The sequence below is a fragment of the Thalia democratica genome, chromosome 6 (genome assembly GCF_965202585.1).
Source record: "Thalia democratica chromosome 6, ktThaDemo2.hap1.1, whole genome shotgun sequence".
NCBI lineage: Eukaryota > Metazoa > Chordata > Thaliacea > Salpida > Salpidae > Thalia > Thalia democratica.
In genome coordinates, this window is record NC_139170.1 from 59,599,674 (window position 1) to 59,625,779 (window position 26,106).

General features: G+C 26.0%; 1 protein-coding gene across 1 annotated transcript; it reads left to right on the forward strand.

Moving 5' to 3' along the window:
• Positions 1-23,707: 23,707 nt before the first annotated feature.
• On the forward strand, positions 23,708-25,496 carry LOC145839275 (uncharacterized). The gene is made up of 2 exons (XM_082946871.1): positions 23,708-24,096; positions 25,481-25,496. The coding sequence occupies exons 1-2, from the start codon at positions 23,708-23,710 to the stop codon at positions 25,494-25,496; spliced, it is 405 nt and encodes a 134-aa protein (XP_082802997.1).
• The last annotated feature ends 610 nt before the right edge of the window (positions 25,497-26,106 follow it).

Here is a 26,106-nt window from a genome sequence, read left to right on the forward strand (position 1 = left end):
ATAACTAGACATGTTTAAGAACATGATTGTGTTTTAGTTGCATGTTTATGAAGTAAATATCATAGTAATTGCTTAGTCAATGTTTAGTTGTTTTATATTTATAAAACATTTAATAATTTACATTACTTAAATTTCGAAGTACTTTTTAACTTGAACTCGATTTATTATTCACTTTTAGTCTTTTTAGAATTAATTGTAAAAGGGATTTTAATCTTCAAATTTAGATTATAAAAGATTGATTTGTGGTTTTATATTTTCAAAAAAATATTTATAAATGGCCTCATAAAAAAAAATGGCTTTTTAAACTTTAGCTTGTTGTTTTATTAATAAAAACAAAAAATAACTAATAATGCTAAAAACTGCTTATTAGTTTGAAGTTTCCAAAATTTTTAAACTTTAAAATTGTGTCAAACTAAGGTTTTTTTTTCTCAGCAATTTAAGTTTAACCTAACTTCAACCTAATAGTTTAAATTAAATAAAATCGAAAAAAGTAAATATTAAAAATACGTGTCACTTATCGTGTACCTTACAATTTTACTTTGCATGGTTGAAAGATTTAAAATAAACTCATTATATGATAAAAAAATCTAAAAACTACTATAACTTTGACGTAAGTAATTTTATACTTTACTAACAGAAAAAAATAACTTTAAAACATTTTGGAAAATTATGTGTAGGCATTTCCAATAAAACAACAAAAAGCTCTAATTATACTGCTGATAAGTTAAATTAAAAAGTGTAAATTCAAAAAATAAAAAAAATTTAAGTTAAAAGGACAAGGTTTTTAACAGTTAACTTTTATTAAAAAAATATTTGGTTGTTGTAACAATAAGCTAAAATGTATAACATCAACTAACTAAATATACTAAGTGTTTTATATACACAATACAAGCATAGTAAACGTGTGGCAGGATGGTTCGAAGCATTACTATGCTGACTGCCACTCACGCAGATCGAGCATGCGTGGGTTCGAATCCTGCGTCGGCCATTTTTCTAAGCTTGACTCAACATGGTAATGAAATTTAGTGGCCAGCTCGTTCATTTTTAATATTTAATTTTTGAAAATACATAGACAAAGACGTTTATTTATGAACTTTAGGTAGTAAATAGTATGTTTCCAGTTTTAATATTATATTTAAGTGTCTTGTTTTGAACTTCGATATTTATTGAAAGTTATTCGATCCCTTTAATACTTTTTTTGAGATATACAATATGATACAATAATTTACTTTTTTTTTTACTTATTGTTAATAAAGAGTTAAGTAAAATATTTTTGAAACCATTTTACCAAATTTCCAGTTTATAGTTTATAATTTAGTTACATAAACTGTAAAATTTTAATTTATAATGTTCTATTAAATTACTTGTTTTTGTAATTTAGTAGAAGTGTTGTCATAAAATGTAAAAAATTATTTAAATTTAATTCAGCTAAAACTATTTTTTTTATAACGATATTTGATTTAGTCTAAACAAAAAAAAAAGAAGTCTTTGTTGTATTATATTATTAGTAGAGCTTTCTTAATATTCATAACTGATTTTATAGAGTTTTTTTATTTACAAAAATAAAGAGCAAAACCTTTAGTTTGAACCCAGGCCGATTAACATTTTTTTTTCATTTAGACAAACCGACTGGAAATATTTCATATAACAAAATGATAAAACACAAAAAAATATAAGAATGTTTATTTTGATTATAATTTTAAATTTATCAAAGTTTTAAGCACTATGATTATAAATAAAAATTGATGGGAAAACACAGAATTGAAAAATAAAAGTTATATTGAACATAAAGGCAAATAAAACTACTTTTCGGCGACGCTTGTCAGTATTTAATTCGATGTTTAAATTCCTGTTATTACATTAAGAAAAAAAACTTAAATTTTAAACCCGGTATCATAAAAAATTTATAAAGATAATATTGCTAACAAATTAAACTACACCTAAAATAGTGATATAAAAATATTTCAAAAACTTAATAATTAATTATTTAGAACATAAAATAAATCAATTTCAATTCTCCGAAGCAAACAATATGGATAAATAAACAAATTTTTATAGTTTGCAAATTTCTGGTTTTAAGCTTAAAGCTTAAGTTGCCTATAGCTTTCAGATAAAATTAATTGAGAGTTGTTGATAAAATTTTGTTGTCATCTACATTATAATTTACAAAGATGAAAACTTTTAGTGCATCCTCGTTTAATTGGTCTAATCCAGTTAGCTTCAGTCATTGAGTAAAAAATTATAAAATAGCAAATTTCCATTTTTTCCTTTCAAAACATTAAAATTAACTAACCAAATTGTTCACGAAGTGTTTTGTTTTCACAGATTGAAAATATACTTCATAAAACTGTTTGCTTCGATTATTTTTTCTGTCTTAATTAATTTCTGCTCATCTGAAAAATAAAATAGAACGTGAAAAATTTACAACATCTAGCTCTTTCTTTCCTAAGCATGTTTTAAATTATATTCTTGTAATAACTTAAAAGTTTAATTATTGAAATAAATTAAAGTTTTTTTACACAAATAGCTTGTAAAAATTTGCAACTTTACAAATCAATCTAGTATTAAGTCCAGAAATATATGCTATAAGATTTTTTTTTAGCTTTTTGTTTATTATCATAGTTTTGTAAATCATACAAAAATATTAAAATATATAATTTATATATAAAAAAAATGATCCATTAAACAAAATAGCTTGTTAGAATAGTTAAATCATTAAAAGACTATATATGCTCATCTAAAAATATGAAATAACACTTTATCTACTAGAATTAATTCATGTTCAAAAACAAACTGTATAACATGTAGTGTTTTTACAAACAAACATAATTAGTGTGTACTTACTTAATCTACAAATGCTTTGATGTTCGTTCGACCTATAAACGGTAAATGGTTAGATTTATAGTTTAAAAAAAAAAAAAAAGATTAATTAATTTAGTCAAACGTTCTACATTTATGTACTTTAAAATTAATCTTTTGGTCCCATGTAGTATTTCTTAAATTTTTTAATTTCTCTATGGTTCTTGTTGTACAAATTTTTGTTTGCTTGCTTTTTAGCTGAAGAATCTAAAATGAAAAATAGTATGGTAGAATAGTTTTATGGAATTTTCTTTTTCAATTTTAATTAAACTTAAACTCTAATATTTGTTCCTTTTTCTAGCAAACTGTTATTGTTTTAAGGTATTGTTAACAGAAACAAAACTTACAGTTTGCAGTTTTTTTGTTGACGACGTTTAAATATTTTTTAATTTCTTTTTTGATTTGGTTGGTTGTTTTGAAATAAGAATGAAGAGTTTGAGTACTGGAAGCCTTTAAATCTGCTTCACCACTCTGTTTCTTTGTAAGCAATAAAATTTTAACATACTATAAGCGTAAAAAACGTAAAAAAGTTTAACTATTATACTAATTACAAACTATATTTACTAATAAAACTGATTTAGTCTAGAAATTGGAAATTGGTTTAAATGAAAACGTTACTTTTTTTTTAATTTTGTATAACTAGATTCAAAAACTTTAAATAACTTGCAGCTTATATTTTTTGATCAACCAATTTTTTTTTTTAATATGTAATATAATAAAAAAATAACTTTGTTTAACTTTTGTTTTCGGTAAAAATTCTTCACCTGACGAATTACGGTAGAACTTTTTTGTCCATTAATACCAATTTTTGTTTGTTTACGGGTTAACCAAGAAAATATTTACTAGTATTAAAACTAAGTTTATTATTTTGTTATCGTTATATATTAGATCTAAATAAATTTAATATTAAAAATCTTAGTAAAATTCTAAGATTAAAAAAAATAAATAATTTTATGAGATTTTTCTTAAGAAAATCACCTTAGTTAAAAACATGAAAATTTAAAGCTTCAATTTGTCGTTTTAGTTTTAATGACGACAATTAAAAACATTTGAGTTAAATGTTGCAAGATCGAAACACAATGGACGACGACACATATACAAACAAAGGGAACCAACTTACAAATATCAAATTTCTTTAAAAGTTAGAACACTTAGCTCTATAACTATTAAACTAAAAGAAAACTATAACTAACGATTTTTTAATATTTTTTTTGTTGAAAAATGCTACCGAAATTACAAAAGTAAGTTTTTATATCTATGAACATAACATTTTAAAACACTGGTCTTTTGCGTATTTTTTTAAATATTTTATCCATAAGGAAGAATATACAAATTATAAAAAACTCAAACTATCTTAAACCTTTTCAAAACTTTAAAATATAAACTTGCTAATAATATAGAATAATTTAAAAAATTATGTCATTTTGGTTTAAAGTATTCATTACAATAAGTTATTACATTTTAAATTACACAAAAACTATTATCCCCAAAACTATCTTTTTAAGAACAATGGGGAAACGGTTGACTGGGTTTGACAGTGTTTTTACAGGTTGATCTCATTTTAAAGGTGTACTTGGCTAGCAGTTAGTATTTAAGTTTTAAAAAAATCAAATTAGCTTTTGAGGTCTTAAGTTAAAATGTAAAAAGTTTCTAGATGTTCATTATGGTAATACCATACTAATTAGGTTGGAAAATCTTTTTATTAAAAGCCCAATTTGGTCAATTGTTTATAAGTAACTGTTAACAAATTTGTTATTTTAGTCTAAATTATTAATAAACAGTCCTCATATAACAGTACTTATGTATAAAATTTTACAAAAAAATCTGTTTTTTGAGTCCATTAGTTTAAATTCAATTACAAATATTTGTAGATCTATTAACTCTCAGGGTTGCCCTAGGCTACTCTTAATGAATTGGAATTATTCATAATTTTAAAAAGCTCAATCTCTTTTTTTTTTAAGTTATGAACAACGGGGGAAAATTTATTTTTTTATCATTTATCCTCAGGCTTTTATTGAACTTTTAACCTTTTTTTGTTTAACAAAAAATTTTTATTAGTCTTTCCTTAATATTTTATTATGTTTTTTTTTAAATGGGCTGCCACACACTCAGGATAACTAAGGAAATGTTGGTGTTTTTGAAAATTTCAGGATAGCTCAGGATAACAAAAGACTTTTTAATCGAACTATGAAAATTTTAACTAAAAAGTCCGGCTGAAGTTCAGGTTGACTCTGGGTAGTTTTGTTTTTCTATTAGAATTTCTTGATAGTTTAAAGATTTAAAAAAAGTCTCATTAAAATTTTTAATATTTCAAGTGAGATTTAAATGCAATGCTTTATTAATTTATCGCCAATTATGTTGAAGAAATTAATTACTTATAACTTTGAAAAGTTATGTCTTTTTGAATTTTATTATTTTATGACTGAACATTTTATGGTCTCTTAGGACAGATTTTGATCACTCAGGACAGTTTTTTATTTTACTTAAAGACAGGCAACCCTTCTTATTAAAGCTTGACAAAATTTTTTTTGGCTTAAACCATTTTTTAAAATGTTGACTCCGGGTAATTTTATATTTTCTTTTCGGTTGTTCAATTAGCATGTTAAAAAATATTTATTTTTCCTAAATTGTAGATAAAAGTAAATAAAAGCAAGAAAAATTGGAAAAAAAAAATTGTATTCTTAAGCTGTGGTACATTGAGTATATAATTAAATTTGCTTGCAAACCAAGTTTGTGTTAAAAAATTGTCTGTAAAAGCTCAAGGTTGTCACACACTCAAATGTAGTCTGGATTCCTACGAATATTAAAATGCTTTTGAAATACTCAAGTTAACTCGGCCTAGCTCAAACATATTTAAAATTATCTAAAAAACCAGGTTGACACAGGTCTGTTTAAGATTAATGTAAAACTTAGACTAATGTTTTTAATTTTCAGCTAGTTTTAGAACTTAAATGTCGATTTTAGTTGTGTTTCTTTGAAGAATTGTTGTTAATAAATTTGTTTATCAAGGTAATAAAGTCAATTAATACTAATGTTTTATCTTTTTTTAACTCTTTTTTTTTAATCAGGCTAGCTTAATTTTAATCAAGATAGGTTTTAGTCACTTAGGGAACCTTTATTTTCAAAATTCGAAACTCTGTAAGGTGGTTTGAAATATAGTTGTATTTCACTTGTAAAAAATAAAAGTATAAACATTTTACGGTATAAAAAACTTATCTTATTTCTTTAAATATATACAAGTTTAGTTTATTAGTTGTCTGCAAATTAAGTATTAAAAAGTTGTTAAAGTAAAAATTTTATTTTTCAGTTATGAAAAAAAAACTGTAGTATTGTTTATAATCATAACATATTTAAATAAAGTGAATCTGCAGTAGTTTAAATTAGCTTAAACTTGTTAAAAACACTTTTGTCTTAATTTTTTAATTTACACCAAATAAGTAAAATTAAAATATAAAATGAAAAACATTTTTTCAAATATATTTTGTATTTTATTAAATATGTGTATTTACAAACGGTTTAGTACTTAGTACTTAAGCCTGCTCAGTAAGTCACAATTACCGTGCTCGATTTCTAGGGACTGTGCCTGCCTGATGAGTCCTAATTAGGACGAACCCGGTCGTAGGATGTCTCGGATGCTGTTATTGATGGTCATTTGAAATTCATTATTTACTGTTGATGGCGCGAACATCTCAACTTTTTTGTAAATTCAATTGTATTAGAAATTAAGGTCTTTATATCAAAATGAAAGTTTAACTAAGTTTGATTTTAGTTAAAAACAAAATTTCATGTATATATTCACCAAATATATTTACCATTTTCTTATACATATTTGTATACATATCGTATCTTAATATATCCCAATACACCTAAAAAAATACCAAGCGTTGCCGTTCAGGCTAAATTGAACTTTTTGACAAACTCAAGGTAGTATGACTTTTTGATAATTTAAAGTCAACTCAGAATGAATTATTTTTGAAAAACTCAGGATGGTTGTTTGTTAGATTTCATGGTAGTTGTGGATGTATTTAACTCTAATGCGGGTTCTTAAAGTGCTGAGAAAGCTCTCGTTTGCTTTTTTCATCAGCTCAAGAGTGAATTACAAAGAGTTTTGGCTTAAATATAGCAAGTTTATTCATTATACCAGGGTAATTGGCGTTGACTTGGATGGATCGAACGATAGTATATTTTCTTAATGGTACGAAGGAGGAAATCAGCTGACTTTTCAGAGTTTCGTAAATGCCGTTAGTGCATAACTTGATGTATTTTTGTACCAATGGCTTAGTTTGAGTTAGAAAATTAAGTGTGCTTAAAAGAATAGTTCTATAAGTTTGCATAAATAAGGTCTTTTGACTGAAAAAAATATTGTTTTATTCTTGGTAGGTTATTGAATTGTGTTCTTAACTAGAATATTTTAGTTTTCGATCATACGTTTCTGATTAAAAAGTTTTAGTTTTTTCATAAAAACATTTAATATGTAAAATATTTAAGTTTTTTAGAAAACGTTAGAGTAAAATAAAATAATAGCTGTTTAGTATGATTATTAAAAAAAAATTACCATAAAATACTTTATTATATGTTTTGGTTTTATAAAAAAAAATTATAGAGATCTCAACTACTGGAGGAGCAATAATAAATTTATTCTTTCAAAAATTAATTTTACAAACTAAGTTTCGGTCAAAGACCTCGACAATGCTTAGTAAATCTAAAAAGATATGTGACAGTCATGGTAAAGTGCATTTAAACATATAAATTAAAATCAAAACAAATTTTATTTTACTTAAAACTTTAACTTAGAAAAATAAACACATTAAATTTTATATTTATGATTCAGTTTAAGGAAAAGTTTAAATAATTAAGTTATAAAATCAATATAACAGCAATAATAATAATAAAAGATGTATGTAGCTTTCTGTTTTCTTCTAGATAATTTTCAAAGTAAATGTTGCTTAAGCAAAAGTTTAATTAATAAAGTAAGCTTAAAGTTAAGATGCATTTTAATGTAGCTTATTTCAATTTTTACGTAACTATTGAAAATATAAACAATCTTGCGCTTGTTATAGCTACCAAAACTTAAAATCCCGCCCGAATACTTATTATAAAAACTTGTAGCTAAACCAAATTTTTACCTGAAAACAAAAAAAAAATTATAATATTAAAGTTAAATTAGTGGCAAAGTTTAAGTTTTAGTTAAGTTTTAAAATCAAAGAACAACAAAAACAATAATAAATTCCGTAAATAGCTTTATTTTTTCTTCTAGTTGATTTATAAAGTAAACATTGCTTAAATAATAATGTAGCAAGAGTGATAAGTTAGCTAAAGTTGAGATGCGTTTTTAATCAAGCTAACTTTGATAGTGAATTGACTATTGATATTTTAAGTAACTTTGTGCTTGTCATAGTTACAAAAAAAATTAGTTTTGGTTCAATGATTAAATAAAAACAAAAAAAACTTTTAGTTTTAAGATATTTATAGCTACACAAAAATTTATAGCATGTATAAAACCTGTATTACGGGCTAGCTTAAGATTTGAAGTGGAGTTTTTGGAAGTGCGGATAGGCATAAAAGAGCTCGTACCGATTACTTAGGTTGTCCCTTCTGTCTGCTTTTGAGATCTTGACCTTTTCTAATATGTAAGTACTGCAAATGCTTTGTTTGTTTTTTTACTTTGCCAATATGGTGGATAATTTCTCAATTAATTTTGTAGTCAATATTGTTATTTTCAAGCTTCCATACATACTTCGATATTTCTGTTCCTTTCTCTTTTTAGTTTTCAAATTCACTAATATGGTTGTACCATCTTATTTTGAAAGTCGCACCTGTTCACCAAAAATATTTTTTTAATTCGTTTTCGATCTGATTGTCGTTTTATATATTACATTTTCAACTAAGCAATTATTCTTATTGGCACATTTAGTTTTCGTTCGACAGTTGCAGAGTGTTACGTTTTGTTCATCATTTTTTGTGTTCATGTATTTTCGATTATGTTTTTGGATTAATTTCTTAATATTGCTAATGCAGCTCTATGAAAATTTACAATTATTACTGTTTATTGATTTGTTTAATTTGTGGTCTTCCTTAAAATGTTTATCTATTAGTTGCAGAAAAGCTTTACCTACATTGGTTTTTACTGACTGACAGTAACGTGGTTTAAAGTAGATTGTATTTCTTGTTCGTGCTGGTTTCTTTTTCTTTTGGTTGTTGTGGTAGTTTGAGTGTTTAAGTTTTTGTTTGAAATTAGAGTTTGTGAAAGCATTCTGGTATCCGGTTAATTATTCATTGCTAATTTCTTCGGTATATGAAAGCATATTGAGTCTTTTTTTGGTAGGTTCTTTTTGAAAATGGACGGGTTGTTTGAATACTTGTTAATATAATTAGTACTGGAGTTTTCTTTTGGGTATGGTTTAATGTATTATTAGCAGTATCTAGAAAGAGCTTAAAAAAGGAAGCTTAAAAATAACAACATTGACAACAAAATAGATTGGGAAAATATTTACCATACTGGCAAAGTCAAAAATCTACAAAGCAATTGCAGTACTTGCATATTAAAAAAAGTTGCCATGGCCAAAGCAGACAGAAGGGACAACCTAAATAAGCGGTACTAGCTCTTTTATTCCTGCCCACACTTCCGAAAACTCCACTTCAAAACTTAATTTGCCCGTAATACATGTTTTATATATGCTTTTAATAAATTTTGTGCAGCTATTATTTTCTTAACACTAAAAGCTTTTTTTTTCTTTTGTTTCTATATCATTTAGCAAAACTTAAAGTTTTTGTAAATTTTCGATTTGAAACTTCCTCAGTAGCCTGTATTACGCATACGCTCAAGCTAGACCAGGGGTCGGCAAACTGCGGCCCGCGGGCCAATTGTGGCCCGCGTAGGGTAAATCTGCGGCTCGCGAGCACGTTATTTTTTGAATGGAATGCGGCCCGCAAAGAAAATTTTGTGGCCCGCGAGTATGTGAATGTGGCCCGCTGAGCAAAAATATATTTCGTAAATTTTTTCGGTAATTCGATTTAATTTGATTATAGTTTGGTTTTAAGTCTCTGTATAATATTTAGAAATAATTAGAAGAAATTACTACTTTAGTTTAAAAAATGTGAAAAAGACATAATAGCATTCTAACAGGATATTTTTCTCAGTTTCATAATTACTTCTTGACAACAGCAAGTAATTATCTGAAAAAAGAGTGTAAAGAGTGCTTGGATCTAGTAGTTTAGATATATAATACCTATTTATTAAATAAACTAAATGCAAATGTTTTCCATTTTTATAAAAGTAATGCATAGTAATTAGCTAAAGTTTCATTTCTTTATAGCTTAGATATTCTTTTTCAATATTTTTTATACCTAAGTTTCCTTTATAGATTTTTTATTTGTAAATGTTGCATTTTAGTGTAAAAACATTTAACATAACATAGTAATAAGAAATAATGTTTATTTGATTTTTGTTTTAAAACATTTAAATTTTTAAAAAGTTTTCTTTGCACTTTAAATTAATTTCTATGCACACCAACTTGTATAGATTCTCAAATTTCAAACCACTTTTTAGTTAATACTTTAGTTAGTTAAAGTTTAGAATATGCGTAATTTTCTAACATTGTTGTTTCTACATGTAATATCTAAATTGCACACACACATTTAAAACAATATATATGACATAAATTAACATAGTTTTTGTTAGGTATACATTTTCATTTTTCAAACATTTTTTTTGTCGAACTTAGTTAATTTTTATGCCTTGCATATCAATACACACAATTGCTGTTTTTTGGAGCTACCTATATAATATAAACTAGATTTAGGGATGGTAAATTTATTAAGTTGTACATTGCTAATCAAAATAGTTCAAGTTCAAGCAAATAAACAACTAAACATTGCTACACACTCAGACTTTCACTATTTAAAGACTTTAAATCTCATGCCTACCAAGTCATTTTTTAAGTTTTTTGCTTTTTGTATACAAAAATATCAGGAATGTTTTTGTTGTCTAAGGCTGGCTTTTTTGCTGAAAGAGTGGCAAATTAAACTTATGATGTATGTTTTGCTCAATCAACAGTGTTAGTTTGAGCTATAATATATGTTAAATTTTAAGTCTTGCAGCTAATATAATTCAAAATATTATTTATATAATTGTGTACATTTAAAAGTTAACAATCAGTGTTGCCAAAAAACTTGAATCCAGGAAAAGCTTTGAGTTTAAAAATTTGTGCTTAAAAATTCGTTTATTTAGATATATTTGTTAAGAAATTTTTCAACTTAAATTAAATTTTATACTAAAAATAAAAGAAGGAATTTTACTTCATTGCAGCTTTACTTGTAAAATTTCACCGATTGTTGTGATTCGCTTTGAAACTAAACCAAGAAATTCTACTAAAATGTCAAAGTTAGTTAAAACATCTCTTATAAAAGTTCTCAGCTGAGCAATAGTTTTTTTTTATCAGTGCTCTCATGTTAACAGATTGATTAAAGTCCTAATTTGATTTATGCGACTATAATCTTAATGCATTTCCTAAACACGACTTCTAGTGTAATTGAAGAAATAAACAAAAACTTTTCATTACCGCCAACATAAATTCCTTAGAAAAGTTTTCAATTATAAACGGTATCTCATTTTAAGTAATAAAGTTTTCTACTTTATAACTTGCCTTAACAATTTTTTTTCTGATCATTCTGTAGTTACTGAAGATAATCATGAGCTTTGTTGGAGAACTGATTTTGGTGATTTGTTATTTTATTGTTTCTCGCAATAACTTTTAACTAACGATTTTTTATTCTTGTAGCTCGTCTTATATTTTACAAATATTACTTCTAAATGCAATATTTTTTTTTTCAGATAAAGAATCGCTAAAATGCTTAATAATTTTTTTTTTGATAATGACTTAATATAATTTTTTACATTTGTTAAAATTGTTTAAAATTTTAGTTGTCCATTTCAGCTGACTTATATTTTTTGGCGTGTAATATATTAATAATGTTAATAACCATCGTTATTTCTTTATGTTGTAAACTTTATTTTAACTGGGTTACTACCAGCGGCGTCGCGTTGTATTTTTTTTAAGTGGTGCAGAAAAAAAATCCGAGTTGAAGGTGATCGATTTGCCCCTGCTTGAGTTGTCTCTGCTCGAGTTGCCTCTGCTAGAGTTGCCTCTGCTAGAGTTGCTTCTGCTCGAGTTGCCTTTTCTAGAGTTGCCTCTTCTCGAGTTTTTTCTTTTTAAGTTTTCTTTTCTCGAGTTGCTTCTGCTCGAGTTGCTTATGCTCGAGTTGCTTCTTCTCGATTTGCTTTTTATCGAGTTGCCTATTCTCGAGTTGCTTCTTCTCGAGTTGCCTCTTTTCGAGTTGACTTTTATCGAATTGCCTCTTCTCGAGTTGCTTCTTCTCGAGTTGTCTCTCATCGAGTTGCTTTTTCTCGAGTTACCTCTACTTTAAATGCTTTTGCTCGAGTTGCCTCTGCTTGAATCGCCTGTGCTCTGCTTAGCTTTGTTTTCATTTTTTGTTTACAATCGCTTGTGGAATGCTACTTTAACTGTTTCAGGGAATTTTTAACTTAGCTTACTTACCGCATAATATTAATTTTGCGGTAATTCTTGAAGAAATTTTGCTGTTTTGAGTTCATTTGCGGCAGTCAGCTAAGAGTTTGCGGCAGTGAAGTGAGAAAAATGGTCGTTTTCTAAATTGGAGTTTTATAAGAGATTTTGTTCTAAAAAGTAACGAAAACGTTAATAACTTAATTAATATACTTAATTTTTTCTTACAAAACTAAGGTAGTGCAATTGCGGCAGTGCAACACCCCACGCGATGCCCCTGGTTGCTACACAAACAGACTATTTTAAAGCTTAAAAACTCAAGTGTGTGTGAAACTTTTATTTAAAACACTTTAAAGAAATCTTTCAATTCTTAGAATAGTTTTATTATAGTAGTGTAGTTTACTAATTGTAATTATTTCTTGTTTTCTTATATTTTGTGTACTTTTTGATAATGATTTTAATTTAACTAGGTATTTAAGCTTGATTAACAACTATTTATTAGATTTCTTAAATTTTAATAGTCTGGTTTGAAACAACTCAGACGTTTTTGCTTTTTAAGTGGCAACTATGTAAAATGCTAATTAATAATAAGATATTTTATTAAAATTTTTGAGAATAAAATATGTTAAAGAATTTGTTTTAGCTTTCTGGAATACAAACAGGTATTAATATTATTAAGTTAACTAATTAATAAATTTTCTAATAAGTGTAAATTATTTAACATGCAAAAACTTTTTTGAAGTAAATATTCTTAGAAATATGAAAAAAGGGTTAATAATATAACAAATGTATAAAAGAACCCATAAATTGTCTTTCAAGTTAGGTTTTTATTGAGAGTTAGGTTGTAAGTAAAATTACAAAAGTATTAAATTAAACTTATTAAGTGTTTATGAAAGTACATAGTTTATTAACACTTAGTATATTAGTCAATGTAAGTTCTATTCTAATAAATATTTATTTAAATAGGCTTTCTATGTATAGCTAAAAGTCTTTTAAAATAGTAAGGTGAATAAAAGTAAAGCCTTTCTTTAGTGTGACTAAAACTAAAATGTTATTCAAATGTCACTAAAACTAAAACTGCGGCCCGCGAAGACTTTGAAAACTTGAAATTTTGCCCGCGACCACCAACTGCCTGCCGACCCCTGTGCTAAAGAGACTGACAAAGCTATAATCACGTGTCCAGTTTTGTGTGGATAAATAAAAAACGATCAAGATTCGATTATTACAGCTGAAGAATGACAACTAGTTAATCACTTTATTCTACTGCTCGAACCTTTTTTTTAAATAAAGGAGTGCAGTAAAAACAGTGCATTGCTCTGAAGCGTGATTTTGCATGCAATTTCACTGACAATGTTTGTTATCTTTAATGAAATTCAGAAAAAGTAAATAAAATATAAATTCAAAAACAACTTGCTACACAAGAGAAAAAGCAACAGACTTATATTAATGAAGAATTCTTTGCAGAAATAAAAGGACTTTTTGCTACAGTAAATTTGCGTGGAAAAACTGAAGAAAATAAAGTCTTAAACTGATGGAACTTGAACAAGACAAAATACCCATACCTTGCTAGCTTTTCAAGAAAATATCTTGCTTCAGCACCATCTTCTATGTATTCTTAATTTTTTTATTCTTAAAATGGTAATGTGCACTAGCAAAAGTGTAATCGATTGCTTCTAAAGCATTTACACTTGTATTTCTCCAACACAGCTTCAAAAAACTAGAATAGTTTTTTATAGTACATAAAAGACATTTTTTGCAGATGTAGTTCGTTATATTTGTTTTAAAAAAGGTGATTAAGTTAAATTATATTACTTTTTTTTATGGTAAAAGTTTATGGTGAGTTGTATTAAGAAACTTTTTATTAAATCAATAACTCATTTTCTTTTATTAGCCTTTAATATAGTCAATTTTATTCTTAAGTTTTTTACGGCTCCATATTTATTTAAATTGCACTTTGTTTTATAATTATAAACACTTCTTAAGTTTATGTTCTAATTTTTTTGTCGTACAATAAAAACTGACTCTTAAATTAAACGTAAAATATTTAACTTTGTTTGTTAGCTGTATTCTGCTTTAAGCATTTATTAAAGTCGATGATTTATTTATTTTGCATATCAAAAATAGGATTTAATTATTAATGTTGATTGTATTGTCATTAAAATATTGAAACTAAGTTTATGTGTGTGTAAATTGATTTTTAGGCAAACATGGCAAATGTTTTTTGTTTGCTTTTGAAATAAATTATTTTATAATAAAAATGTGATCCATATTAACACGTTAAAATATTGTACAACTTATTTTACTAAATCAGTAATAGTATAATACGTAATTATCATTTATAAACTTGTATTGTTTTTACATAACAAAAAGCTTAAATCTTTAGGGTTCCATATAATAGTATATTTTAATTCGTACTCGGATCCGGATTCGGTCAAATTTAAATTTCAAAATTGAGATTCAGTTCCGGATTCATTCAAATCCTACTTTGAAAATAAGATTCGGTAGATCACTATTAGTTTATTAACTATTTGCATCGAAAATGTTTTTATAATTTTTCTGCCATATAAGTAAAAAGATATAAATCTAGCCTACACTTTGTAAATTTTTAATAATTGTCGTATAACTAATTTTTATGAGTTTATAATTATATTGTCTATTAATTTTTCAAAAATTATATTTGTCTAATAGCTATTTTTAAAAATTTATTTTAGATAAGTTTGACATTTATAAGTAACAAAAGCTTTTCATTTATACCTGAAAAAGTTTTATACACTTGAAGTTATACTATAGTTTGTAAATTACTAAAACCAAAATTTGTAAGAATAAGTATTCAAAAAATACACTAAACAATACTATAAAAAACTTTTTTCAGAAATGTTAAGGCTTTGTATAAAAAAATTACTTCTAGCTTTCTCAATTATGACAGTGTTGTTGTCAAATAGTCAAAGCTACAATGGTTTTCTTGCAATGGACTAACTTTACACTGTCCAAAACTCTCATGACGTCACAAGCGAGACAAGCAAAGCAGAAACAGGAAACTGCTGTCTCGTTGCCTTAATGGCCACGTTGGCAAGCAACGCCGAGTTGTACAACAAAGTGGTGAACTTCAGACGAGGCAACCAACAGTTTCAATTCAACATTCACAAGATCGGAAAACTTCATCGGGTTGCGGTCGACGTGGACAGCTTGCGGAGGACAAACTTAACTACGAGCGCTAACGATGACGTGCCCGATGCTCAAAAACGCACTGGTCGATCTGCATTTTGACGGCAATTACGAGTCTTGCGAAGGGGTGCCGGCAACAAAGATACTGACCAGCCTCACCAACGGTTACTTAGAAGAGTTTCCGGTTGTTCTAAGCTGCCGGTCAAAGCAAACGAAGTTGTCAATCACGGTTCGGAGACCAGGTTTCCGTTGGTGATCACGTTCAGGGAACAAGAGGATTTACTCGCAAAATTTTGTTACACTCTGCTTGACGTGTATGACGATGTGGCTTACGATCCGCACGGCAAATACCATTACATCGCTGAAAGCCGATTCTACGAAAACTTGCAAGCGCTGTTCATTTCTTATAACGGAAACAATGTATTTAGAATGCCGCAAATTGAAACTTCTGTAGAGTTAAACGAAACTTGGCCTGCGCTGAAACCGCAGGGTTAAACAAATTTCGTGAGTTACGTCCTGGTGGTTGATGAAAACGACACGGAGGTGTTGATAAACCTAATCGCAAAGTACGATATCAAAGTGGAATCGCGAATTTTTATTTTAAACTCTGACAACAAAGTGGTTTCTGCTTTGGTATTTCCAGTAACGTCCACGTCCGGTAAAGCACAAATAAATTTCGCTTACTCTTTGAGAGCGACTTTGAAAGGCGGCAAATATTTGGTGTGGTTGACGCTGTCCGATTGGGTCAGGACCTTACATTGCAACCATTGCGGTGAGTTCTTGGAAAACGGAGGCGACAAGTTTCAGTTCCGGCTGGTCGCATCAAAACACTGTTCGAAAGAGAAGCGGTCAGAGGATTAATTCGTTTTTTAATAAGACTTTAAATATTGATTTTAAAACTTAACTAAAATTTAAACTTCATCATAAATTCAGTTTTTATATTAAGATTCAACTTATTTTGTTTTTAAGTAAAAATCTGTTTTTGTTTAGTTGTTTAAATGCTATTTTCAATGAATGTTACATATATTTTTATATTTTTTTTTCAAGTCTTGACGAGGTCTTTGACCAAAATTTAGTTTGTAAAATAAAGTCTAAAAAAGAATGAACTCATTTATTCTCCTAGTAGTTGAGATCTGTTTATTTGTTTTCTAGAAATCAAAAAAAAAAAAATAGGTTGTAAAATTCTAGGCCAAAATTTAGTTTTATGTTTCATTAAATTTTTTATGTAGATAGTTTCTTTTAGGGGTGCATGATTATTCAATATCAAATGATTCATTTACTGACAATTCAAAGTGTAAATGAAAAATTAAAGGTCCATAACTTAAAAAGAAATGTATATTTTAAATAAATAAAAACGCGTATGTTAGTCTTACCAATATCTACAAAACTATTTTATACTTTTGAAAAATATTAAATATTTTTTTATGTTAAGCTTAAATAAGTTGTAAAATATCTAATTTAAAATAATATGTTGTTTTCTCAAAAAAAAAATTGTGTTTATTTTTATGCACTTATGTTTGTTATTAATCTACAATGCGAATGTTAAGAAATGTAATCATTTATTTTAAAAAGTTAATTTTAAAACAAAAGTGTATATTTTTAACAAACATATAAAAGCAACAAAAATTTTATACTGTTAATCTTAGAAACCCTGTTGATTTATAGTAAAATTGAAAACATAATAATTTATTAGAATGGTAATAGATTTTTACTAGGCCTTATAGTTCTCCAGAGAACTTATACCAATTTCATGAAATTGTCTGAATTTATGTGGATCGCAACTTTTTTACTTTTATTTTGTTTGTTTTCCATTTTTCAAAGAAAATATATGATCTCTATCTCAGCGCTAAACATAATGGCTGCAACTTTTACAGTAAAAAAATATAGCTATTAAATATCAAAACTTTAAATAACTCAACAGTTAAGTAAACGAAGGTCATAATCCTGAAAAGTTATCTTTTTAATTTACTTTTTGTGGAATTTCTCAACTCTCTTTTGTTTTTAGCTATTAAAATCTATTCTACAAAAAATTAATCATATCAACATAATTAATTTAAGATTAAGCTATCGTAATTTAGTTTGAAGTGGTACTGTTAAACATCGACTTAACTATTTTATTATTTTCGTTTTGATAGTCTAATTGTCGAATTTCTACATAAATAACTTCCATTAAAAATTAGAGAAATAAAAAATAAAAAATGTATTTTTTACTTGGCATGCTGTTTGTACGTTTTACGTTAACAATCTTTACCATTGATTTATCTATATTTACATAAATCATTAATCTAATAAAGAACTATCTACTTATAATAATTAATATTTTTAAGTTGCAGTAACTTGAGTTTAGGCCTTGAAAATTCTATGCTGTAAGAAACAAAAAATAAAAGGCTTGATATTATAAACCAATGTATAAAAAATATTAGTTATCATTAAATTTAAATAGATTTTTTTTTAAACATTTACACGGTTTAAAAATATTTTGTTCTAATTATATGTTTAATAATGTTTATAAAAAATAACAAAACTAACCACCAAGCTACATTACTAACACAAGTTATAAAAGCAACAGTAAACTTAGAAAAAATGCCGATTGATTTAATTAGATTATTTCTAAACATAACTCTCGCTTTGTTTATTTTTTAAATAGCCGAAATTTTAGACTAGTTTGCTCACAACTGTTGAATAATAACTCAATATATACATATTTTTAATTATCAACGAACTTATATACTTGAAAAACCGTTTCAATGATCTAAAACTTTTTTGCAAAGTTTATTTGTACTAGAGCAGGAGTCAACAGGTAGTTGGTGCTCGCAGGCCAAATTTCAAGTTTTAAAAATCTGCGCGGACAGCAGTATTAGTGACATTTAAGTAATATTTTGGTTTTAGTTTTAGTCACAAAATAGAAAGTTTTACTTACACTCAATTTATTATTTTAAATAACTTTTTGCTACAGTTAGTTAAAATTTAAATTATAAATATTTATTGGTTTAAGACTTACATTGACTAATATACTTAAGTTTGAATAAACTATGTACTTTCTTAAACACTTAATAAACTAAAACTTCAAATTTTTTTCGCGCTTTTGATTAAAATATTAATTTTTTTTACAAATAAAAGTTTTGTATTGTATCACAAAACTTGTTAAAATGTATTACTCTATAATTTGGAGCTTTTATAAACTTTAATTAACTCTATAAAAAAAAAACTTCTAAGGATTATATTTATTATAATTTACTAAGTTTAGTTTTTAGTACCTAAAAAAATAATATAGTATTATACCGCTAAAAATAAAAAATATATTCACAGGTTAACAAATTTTGATATAAACCAGGGGTCTGCAGACTTATGAAGTATGCGGGCTAGTTTTCTTAAGAAAAATTTATCGACCACACTATTTAGATCAAAATGTTGAAGGCTGTATTTATTTTATTTAAGTGTTAGTAATAATTAGTAATATAATATTTTAGATTGAAAATATGTTATATTAAGCAATATTAGAGCAGTAATAAAGAGTATTTATTGAAAAAAGAGCCTATCTGTAAGTTTTTACTACAAAAAAAATATTTTTTCAATTGTATATTTTGGCTAAAAAGGGGCTCTCGAGACGCATATTTTATTTTTGAGAGCTGCATTTGGTCTGCGAGCCGCAATTTTCCAATCCCTGGTAAACAAAAAATAATATATTTTTAGATATGTTTTTTAAAAAGTTTATGAAGAGATTTTTTTCCTAGCACTTGTGTTTCATTTATAAAATCTAATGGATTTAAAATATTGAAAATATTTCAGAGTTTTTAATTGTTATTACTAAAAATTATTTCACTTGACCCTATTGATCAGCAGTATGCAAATAAATAATAAAAACAATTTTTCTTTAGCAATGATATATTTTAGTTTGAGAATTATCGACACATATTATTTCAAAAATTAACCACGAGTGTTGTTATTAAAACAAAATAGTTGATTTAAGAAAGAATGATTTTGAAGCAGGAGTGCCAGAATTTAATATAAAATACTTCTGAATACTGAACATAATTTTGATTTTTTAAACTGACAATGCCAAACTCGATTTAATTTTTGGATTTTTGATTACTACACTAGCAACTATGCTATTGAAATTTAAAAAAAAAACTCTTCTATTAATTATTACAATCTGTACATAGTAATCTAGCAACTATTTTATGAAGCAGACTTGTCAAATTGCTGGTTTTGCTATGTCAACTGAATACTGAATATTTAATTCTAACATAAAATGCTACAGTCGAATAATTGTTTAGCTTTTTGATAACTTATTCTAGCAAATATGTTCTGAAGTTTTTCAAGTTTTAAAGTGGTTATAATTTAAAAATGTAGTTACTTCTTTTTTCTAATATAGAATTACTGTTAAAATACATTTAAGATAAGTATGTGTTCATTTTTAAAAATATTTAAAACTTTTTGTATGTTACAGTTGATTAAAGCAATGTTGATAGTTTTAATTTTTCTCAATACTTTTTTTTATTTCAAATGTTCCTATAAAAGTACTTAAAGTATAAATAATTACATTAATACTGGACAGTAAACAATAAGTTTTACCAAACTTCAACATTTTTAAATTTCTTGCATTTAAAAAGTTAATTGGTATTATAGTTCTCAATTTTTTATTAATTTTTCATAAACTCAAAGATGTTTTGCTAAACTTAGGGTAGCTTTAGTTTATTTATTAAATTTAAATTTTATTTCTATTTGTAATTTTTAACTCAGATCAGGGTTTTACCAAGGTAGGCCAAATGGCTTTTTTAAGTATTGAGCAGCAAAAGGGTCACATGGAAGCCATCAAGTCATAATATGAAACTTCGAGAGATTTTCTGTAGATGATAATAAATAGCAAAAAAAAAAAAGATTTAAGCGCTTTAGTAGTAATTTTGAAACTTTTATTAGATACTATGGAAAAATATAATTTAGGAGGCCACAAGCTGTAAACGGGGGAGAAACACGGCAACAGTTTAAATAGTATTCTGGAGTTGATGGTGATAAGCTAAAAAGAAAAGTTCTTAGGTGTTTTTAATGGTATTTTTCTGAAAAATTTGCTGGAGGGGGTGATAGGTTTTTGATTTTTCTTATAGGGGACATTTTGATTAAAGTTTAGAAAACCCTTACCTAAATTATATATTTCTTAAAAATAGCAACAGTTTTTTAATCATTGAACCTTTATCTTAACAGTTATTATGTAGTAGTTAAAGATTTATAGTACATTTAGCTTAGTTTTTTTCATAAACTTAAGCTGGATTAGGCTAGTTTGATGGTACTAAAACATAATTTTTAGCTTTAAATATTGATAAATATGATAAAGGTAGTGAAAAAATCCTAAATAATTAATTAGGAAATGTTTTTTGGAACAAAGTATGTCAGAATTAGAATGTTTTTTTTTTAACTTAAATAAATAAAGTGTTTTATAAAAAGATAAGGTGAAAAATCAGATTGATAAAAAATAGATTGCATTACAAAGTTAGTTTCATAAAAACTTATGTTACACTGTTAATTGTTTTTAATTTTTTATTAATAATTTTTTATTATTATTTTACTAAGAACTGTCTTTTCATTTAAACATATACTTGAGTAGAAATTGTATTTGTCATATTTTAATTTCATAATTGTAAAAAATTAGATAAAAGTATAATATAACAGATAAATTCACATTATATGAAAACATAAATACTTTATCATTTTTTAATTTTAAAAATAAGTTAATAAGAAATTAAAAAAGAGTATTAGTATTAAAATAAGCTTTTATCTTAGTAGCATATAAATAAACATGCTAGCTATAATATACAACAATACTAAGAAACTTATAAAGTTTTTATAATATTAATGTCAATAATAAATAAGTAAGTTGAATTTGTACATAAGTGTGATTTTATGTTGCTAGTTTTTACAAATTTATAATACTTTATTTAGTTATAAAGTTTTTTTTAAGAAAAGAAAAATAACAGTAAAGAAAGTGTAATTACCTAAATTTATACTAAACCAAGAGATTACTTTTATTGTAATAAAACATAGATATAAGACATACTACCATAAATGAAACTTACTTTAAAAAGTACTTTACCAAACAATGTTTTCAATTTTTTAAAACTTAGACATAACAGGGATGCTACATACTATGCTTTCTTAGGCAGTTAAGGCCACAGTGGCTAGTTTATTAAGTAAAGTTGTTTTTTTTTTTTAATCCAGGATTGTATGAGGTATTCTTGCAAAACTCAGGCTAATTTAGATTTTGTTTACTTACATTTTGATTTTGTTTATATTTATTTATTCTTAATAAGTATTTTGAAAGTTAAAGTAATTTTTTTTTATTAACAGTAATTCTAACTTAGTTTTTGGTTAACTTTCTATTTTAACTTGTTTTTGTTATAAGCTTAAGTTGCTCGGGCTAGATTTATATAACTCAGCCTAAAATTTATGTTATATATAGCTAGACCTGATATAGCTTTTAACAAAAATAAAAAAAAATTGTTATATAACTTATAGTACATTTAGATAAACACTTTTAGCACAAATTGATTGATTGGTCTTGTAACTTTCAGCAAGTGTAATTTAGCTTTAAATAATTTTTAAAGAATATATATACATTATATGGTCATGTCAGACGAATCTCATCAATGTAAAACTGCTTGGCAAGCAACACTTGAAAATACACCTGAAATTTACAATAATTCAATACAGAATTATGTTTCAATTTTGAAACTATGCAAAGAAAATGCAACAACCAAATTCAAAAACAGCAATATGTACAATTTAAAAGCTGTTGATGAATCAAGTAAAGTTTTTGTTTTCTAATTTTTTTTAAACTTTTTTAATGATAGTATAATTTAAAAGTACCTAAAAAATGTAACATAGACTTAAGAAACTGCTTTAAAAGCTTTTGATAAATCAAATGAAGTTTTTTTTCTACCTGGTATTTGATGTAGTCAAAGATAATCTAAATAAATGATACTTAACATATGTTACATAGACTTTAAAAACCGCTTAGTATAATATTTAAACTAAAAATAAAAATAAAAAACAATGTAGTTGAAAAACTTTAATAGCTATTTTTTTTATCATGTAATTATTAAAAATATAAAACTTTTGTTCATATTCTTAAATTAAAATTGATAAATTTAGTTGTTAAACCTATATAAAAGTTACAAAAATTTATCGTTTTTCATAAAAACAACTGAATAACTAAAAATTCATAAACAAACTTTTTTTTAAACTTTGATGCTCCATATGTTAAGTTTATATAGTTTTCAAAAAAAAAATTGTTAAAACAGCCTAAGCAAATTTTTTTACCGTTTATCTTGTATAAAACAAAATACAAAATAATTTTTTTAGGTACTATGAATCGAGAGGAAAACATAATAATTTCAAATATAAAGCTATCAAAAGTTCAATTGACTGAAATAGATGATTTTAATATGGGCAAAAATGGTAAGACAGATATTTCGATGAAAAATTTTGAATTACGTTACTGGTTTGCAAAAATTTTCAATTTGTCAAGTCTAAATAAAGCAACAAACAGCTTTATAGAACGCTCTTTCACTTTGGTAGTTGACGATCAAAATTTTCTAGATTTAGATTACGACTCTATATCAAAAATACTTGCAAGTTCTGGACTTCTAGTTACTTCAGAAGTTGAAGTATTTGATGCTGCTGATAAATGGTTGAAATATGACATTGAAAAGCGTCGAAAATATGCAGAAAGTGTTCTACTGAAAGTTCGTTTCGCATTGCTATCTGGTGATACAATTCAACAATTACTAGGTGGTTTGTCATATTTCTCAAAAGATGATGGTTGTGTAAAGCTACTGAAAGAAATTATCAATTTAAAAAACAAATCTTTTCGAAAAGGATTTAGTTTTATTCAAGCAAGCCAAAACCGTTTTATTAAAATGAAGTCTAGTAGTTACCTTACAAGTAGGTATTGTAACAAAAAAGATTTTAGCATGTTAATTTGTGGAGGTTATGATAACAGCTTAGGAAGAACAGTTAATGATATAAACTCTCTAGATGTTAGTAGCGACGAAAACTTAACAGTTATTCCACCTATGATTACAAAACGTTATAATTTAAAAGCAGTTTGTTTAAAAGATGACATTTATATCTTTGGTGGTCGAAATGATATTAACAAAAGGATAATGTCTGTTGATAAATACACATCTGCTTCTAAAACATGGAGTCAGGTGGCTAAAATGTACGACGATCGTAGAGCTTTTTGTGTTTGTGGGTTCTTGAATATAATATTCATTCTCGGAGGCCGTAGTGTTCTGAGGACTCCTACTGATTGTTGTTTGCAATTCGGTACAAATGATTGCAGTTGGAAAGAAGTTTCTAGAATGAACACAGCAAGAGCATATGCGGCTTGTGCGGTTTTTCAAGATAGGATTGTTGTTTCTGGCGGATGGGATGATAATTACTGCACGTTGAAAACTGTTGAGTCCTACGATGTCTTACCTAATAAATGGTCGCCAATGCCAAACATGAATACTGCAAAATTTGCTCACAGCTTAGTTGTTGTTAAAAACAAGTTATTTGTAATTTCTAAAGGAGCAAATACCTGTGAAGTTTTTGACAATATGTGTAAAAATTTTGTTACTGTGAAATCACCAGATCTATATCGCTCTTTTATTATTAGTGCTTTTTCTATCGCAGATCGTATTTATGTTTTACAAGACAAATTCCCAAAATTGTTATGCCTTGACACTGTTAAAAGTGAATGGTCAGAAGAATCGTGTGAAGTTACAAAATATCTTAAAGATTTTTCTTGCGTTAAAGTATCTAATTTTTAAAAATTCTACGAGTTCTTAAACTTAGAACTATTAAAAGTCTTTAAAATAAAGAAGCTTTTTGAAAAAAAAATTATATGATTTTTCAACAGAATTATTAACAAATTATAAGAGACTAAAAAAAAATTGTACATATTTGTTGAAAACTTATGACACGTCTTTAAATTTTTTAAATTTAAAGTCTTTGCACTTCTTAGACTGTGTTGTAATAATTTAAATTCTTTTATTAAAAATATTGTAGTTTAATAAATTTCTTAGTTTTTATACAAATTTATAGTGGTTTTTTATTCTAATATATAAAGTTGCTAACTATACTACTTAATATTCATAAAAGTCTATAAATTTGTATTAATGAAATATACCTTGAACAAAATATATCTTAATGTAGCTGTTCTTAAGTTTTGAAAACTACAGTAAAAAAATATAAAAAATAAAATTTAAAAGTCATTTCAAAGTAATACAATAACTAATAAGTATCTATATTTTTGTTCAAACATGAAGAATTGTTAAATAACACTAATTTAAGTAACGTTTGAAATCACAATAAGAAAAAATAATGTTTAACAATATTTAAACGAGTTATCATTTTCAGTAACTTTAACTAAAATTTGACAACATCTTTATAATTTGTCAAAAAAATAAGCTTTCGAAAAAAAAAGGAATTAGTTTACCTTTAGTAAAATTTTTATTTTGTGTTCAACGTTTGCTAAAAAAAGAAACAAATTTCAGTATAGTTTCATGCTTTAAGTGCTTTATAGAAATAAAAATACTAAAAAAGCCAATAGGTATGCAATTTATAAAATAACGCTATGACAAATATAAAAAACCACCACGACAATATTTAAAAAATCAATAGTCCTATCTAAAACCTATCTGAAAAAAAAACATTGTAGATTTTGCTAGGTATGTGTCGACTTGTAATGTATAGACAAAGGAGAGTCACAAGGCTCAGTTTTTGGTCCCTTATTGTTTTTAGTTTATATTAATAATTTACTTAACACTACGACTCTAAAAGTCTTAAACTTTACAGATGACACTCTGTTATACACTCCTTTTTTCTTTAGGGTAGTGACTACCCTAAAGATAAACACCTATCAACGAAAAAATTTATATTTAAATTCACAGTTGGAACATGTATTAAAATGGTCAATCAACAATAGGCTTAAACTTAATGTTAATTAAACTAGCTACCCGCTTTTTCACTTTTGTAAAACAGAAGTATGGAAAGACACAAATTTAGATATAAGAATAAATAATTAATCTATATATAAAGTAGTCAACTATAAGTATCTCGGTATTACAATTAATTGTAACCTCAATTGGTATGACACATTAAAGCAGTAAAAATTAAGTTATTGAAGACAATAGGTATTTTATACAAAACTAGATATTTTTCAAATCAAAACTCTTTGTATTATATTTTAAACTCACTTCTGATGAGTCATGCAAGATATAGTCTGTTGTGTTGGGGTAGGGCGAGTGAAACTAAAATTACTTAAGTTGATAAACTCATAAATAGAGCAGTAAGGTGCATTCATTATAAAGGTTGGAATGAAAGTTTTAACAGTATAAAAATAGAAAAGAAAATATTAGATGTTAAAAATATGTTTAAGTATGAGTAAGGAGTGATTATGAATAATTTTTAAAGAGATACTTTGCCAGTTAACTTTATGCCTTACTTTACAAGAGTGAATAAATTCACAATCATTCAATAAGATTTCTAGAGACATTTTATTATATACCTCGAGTAT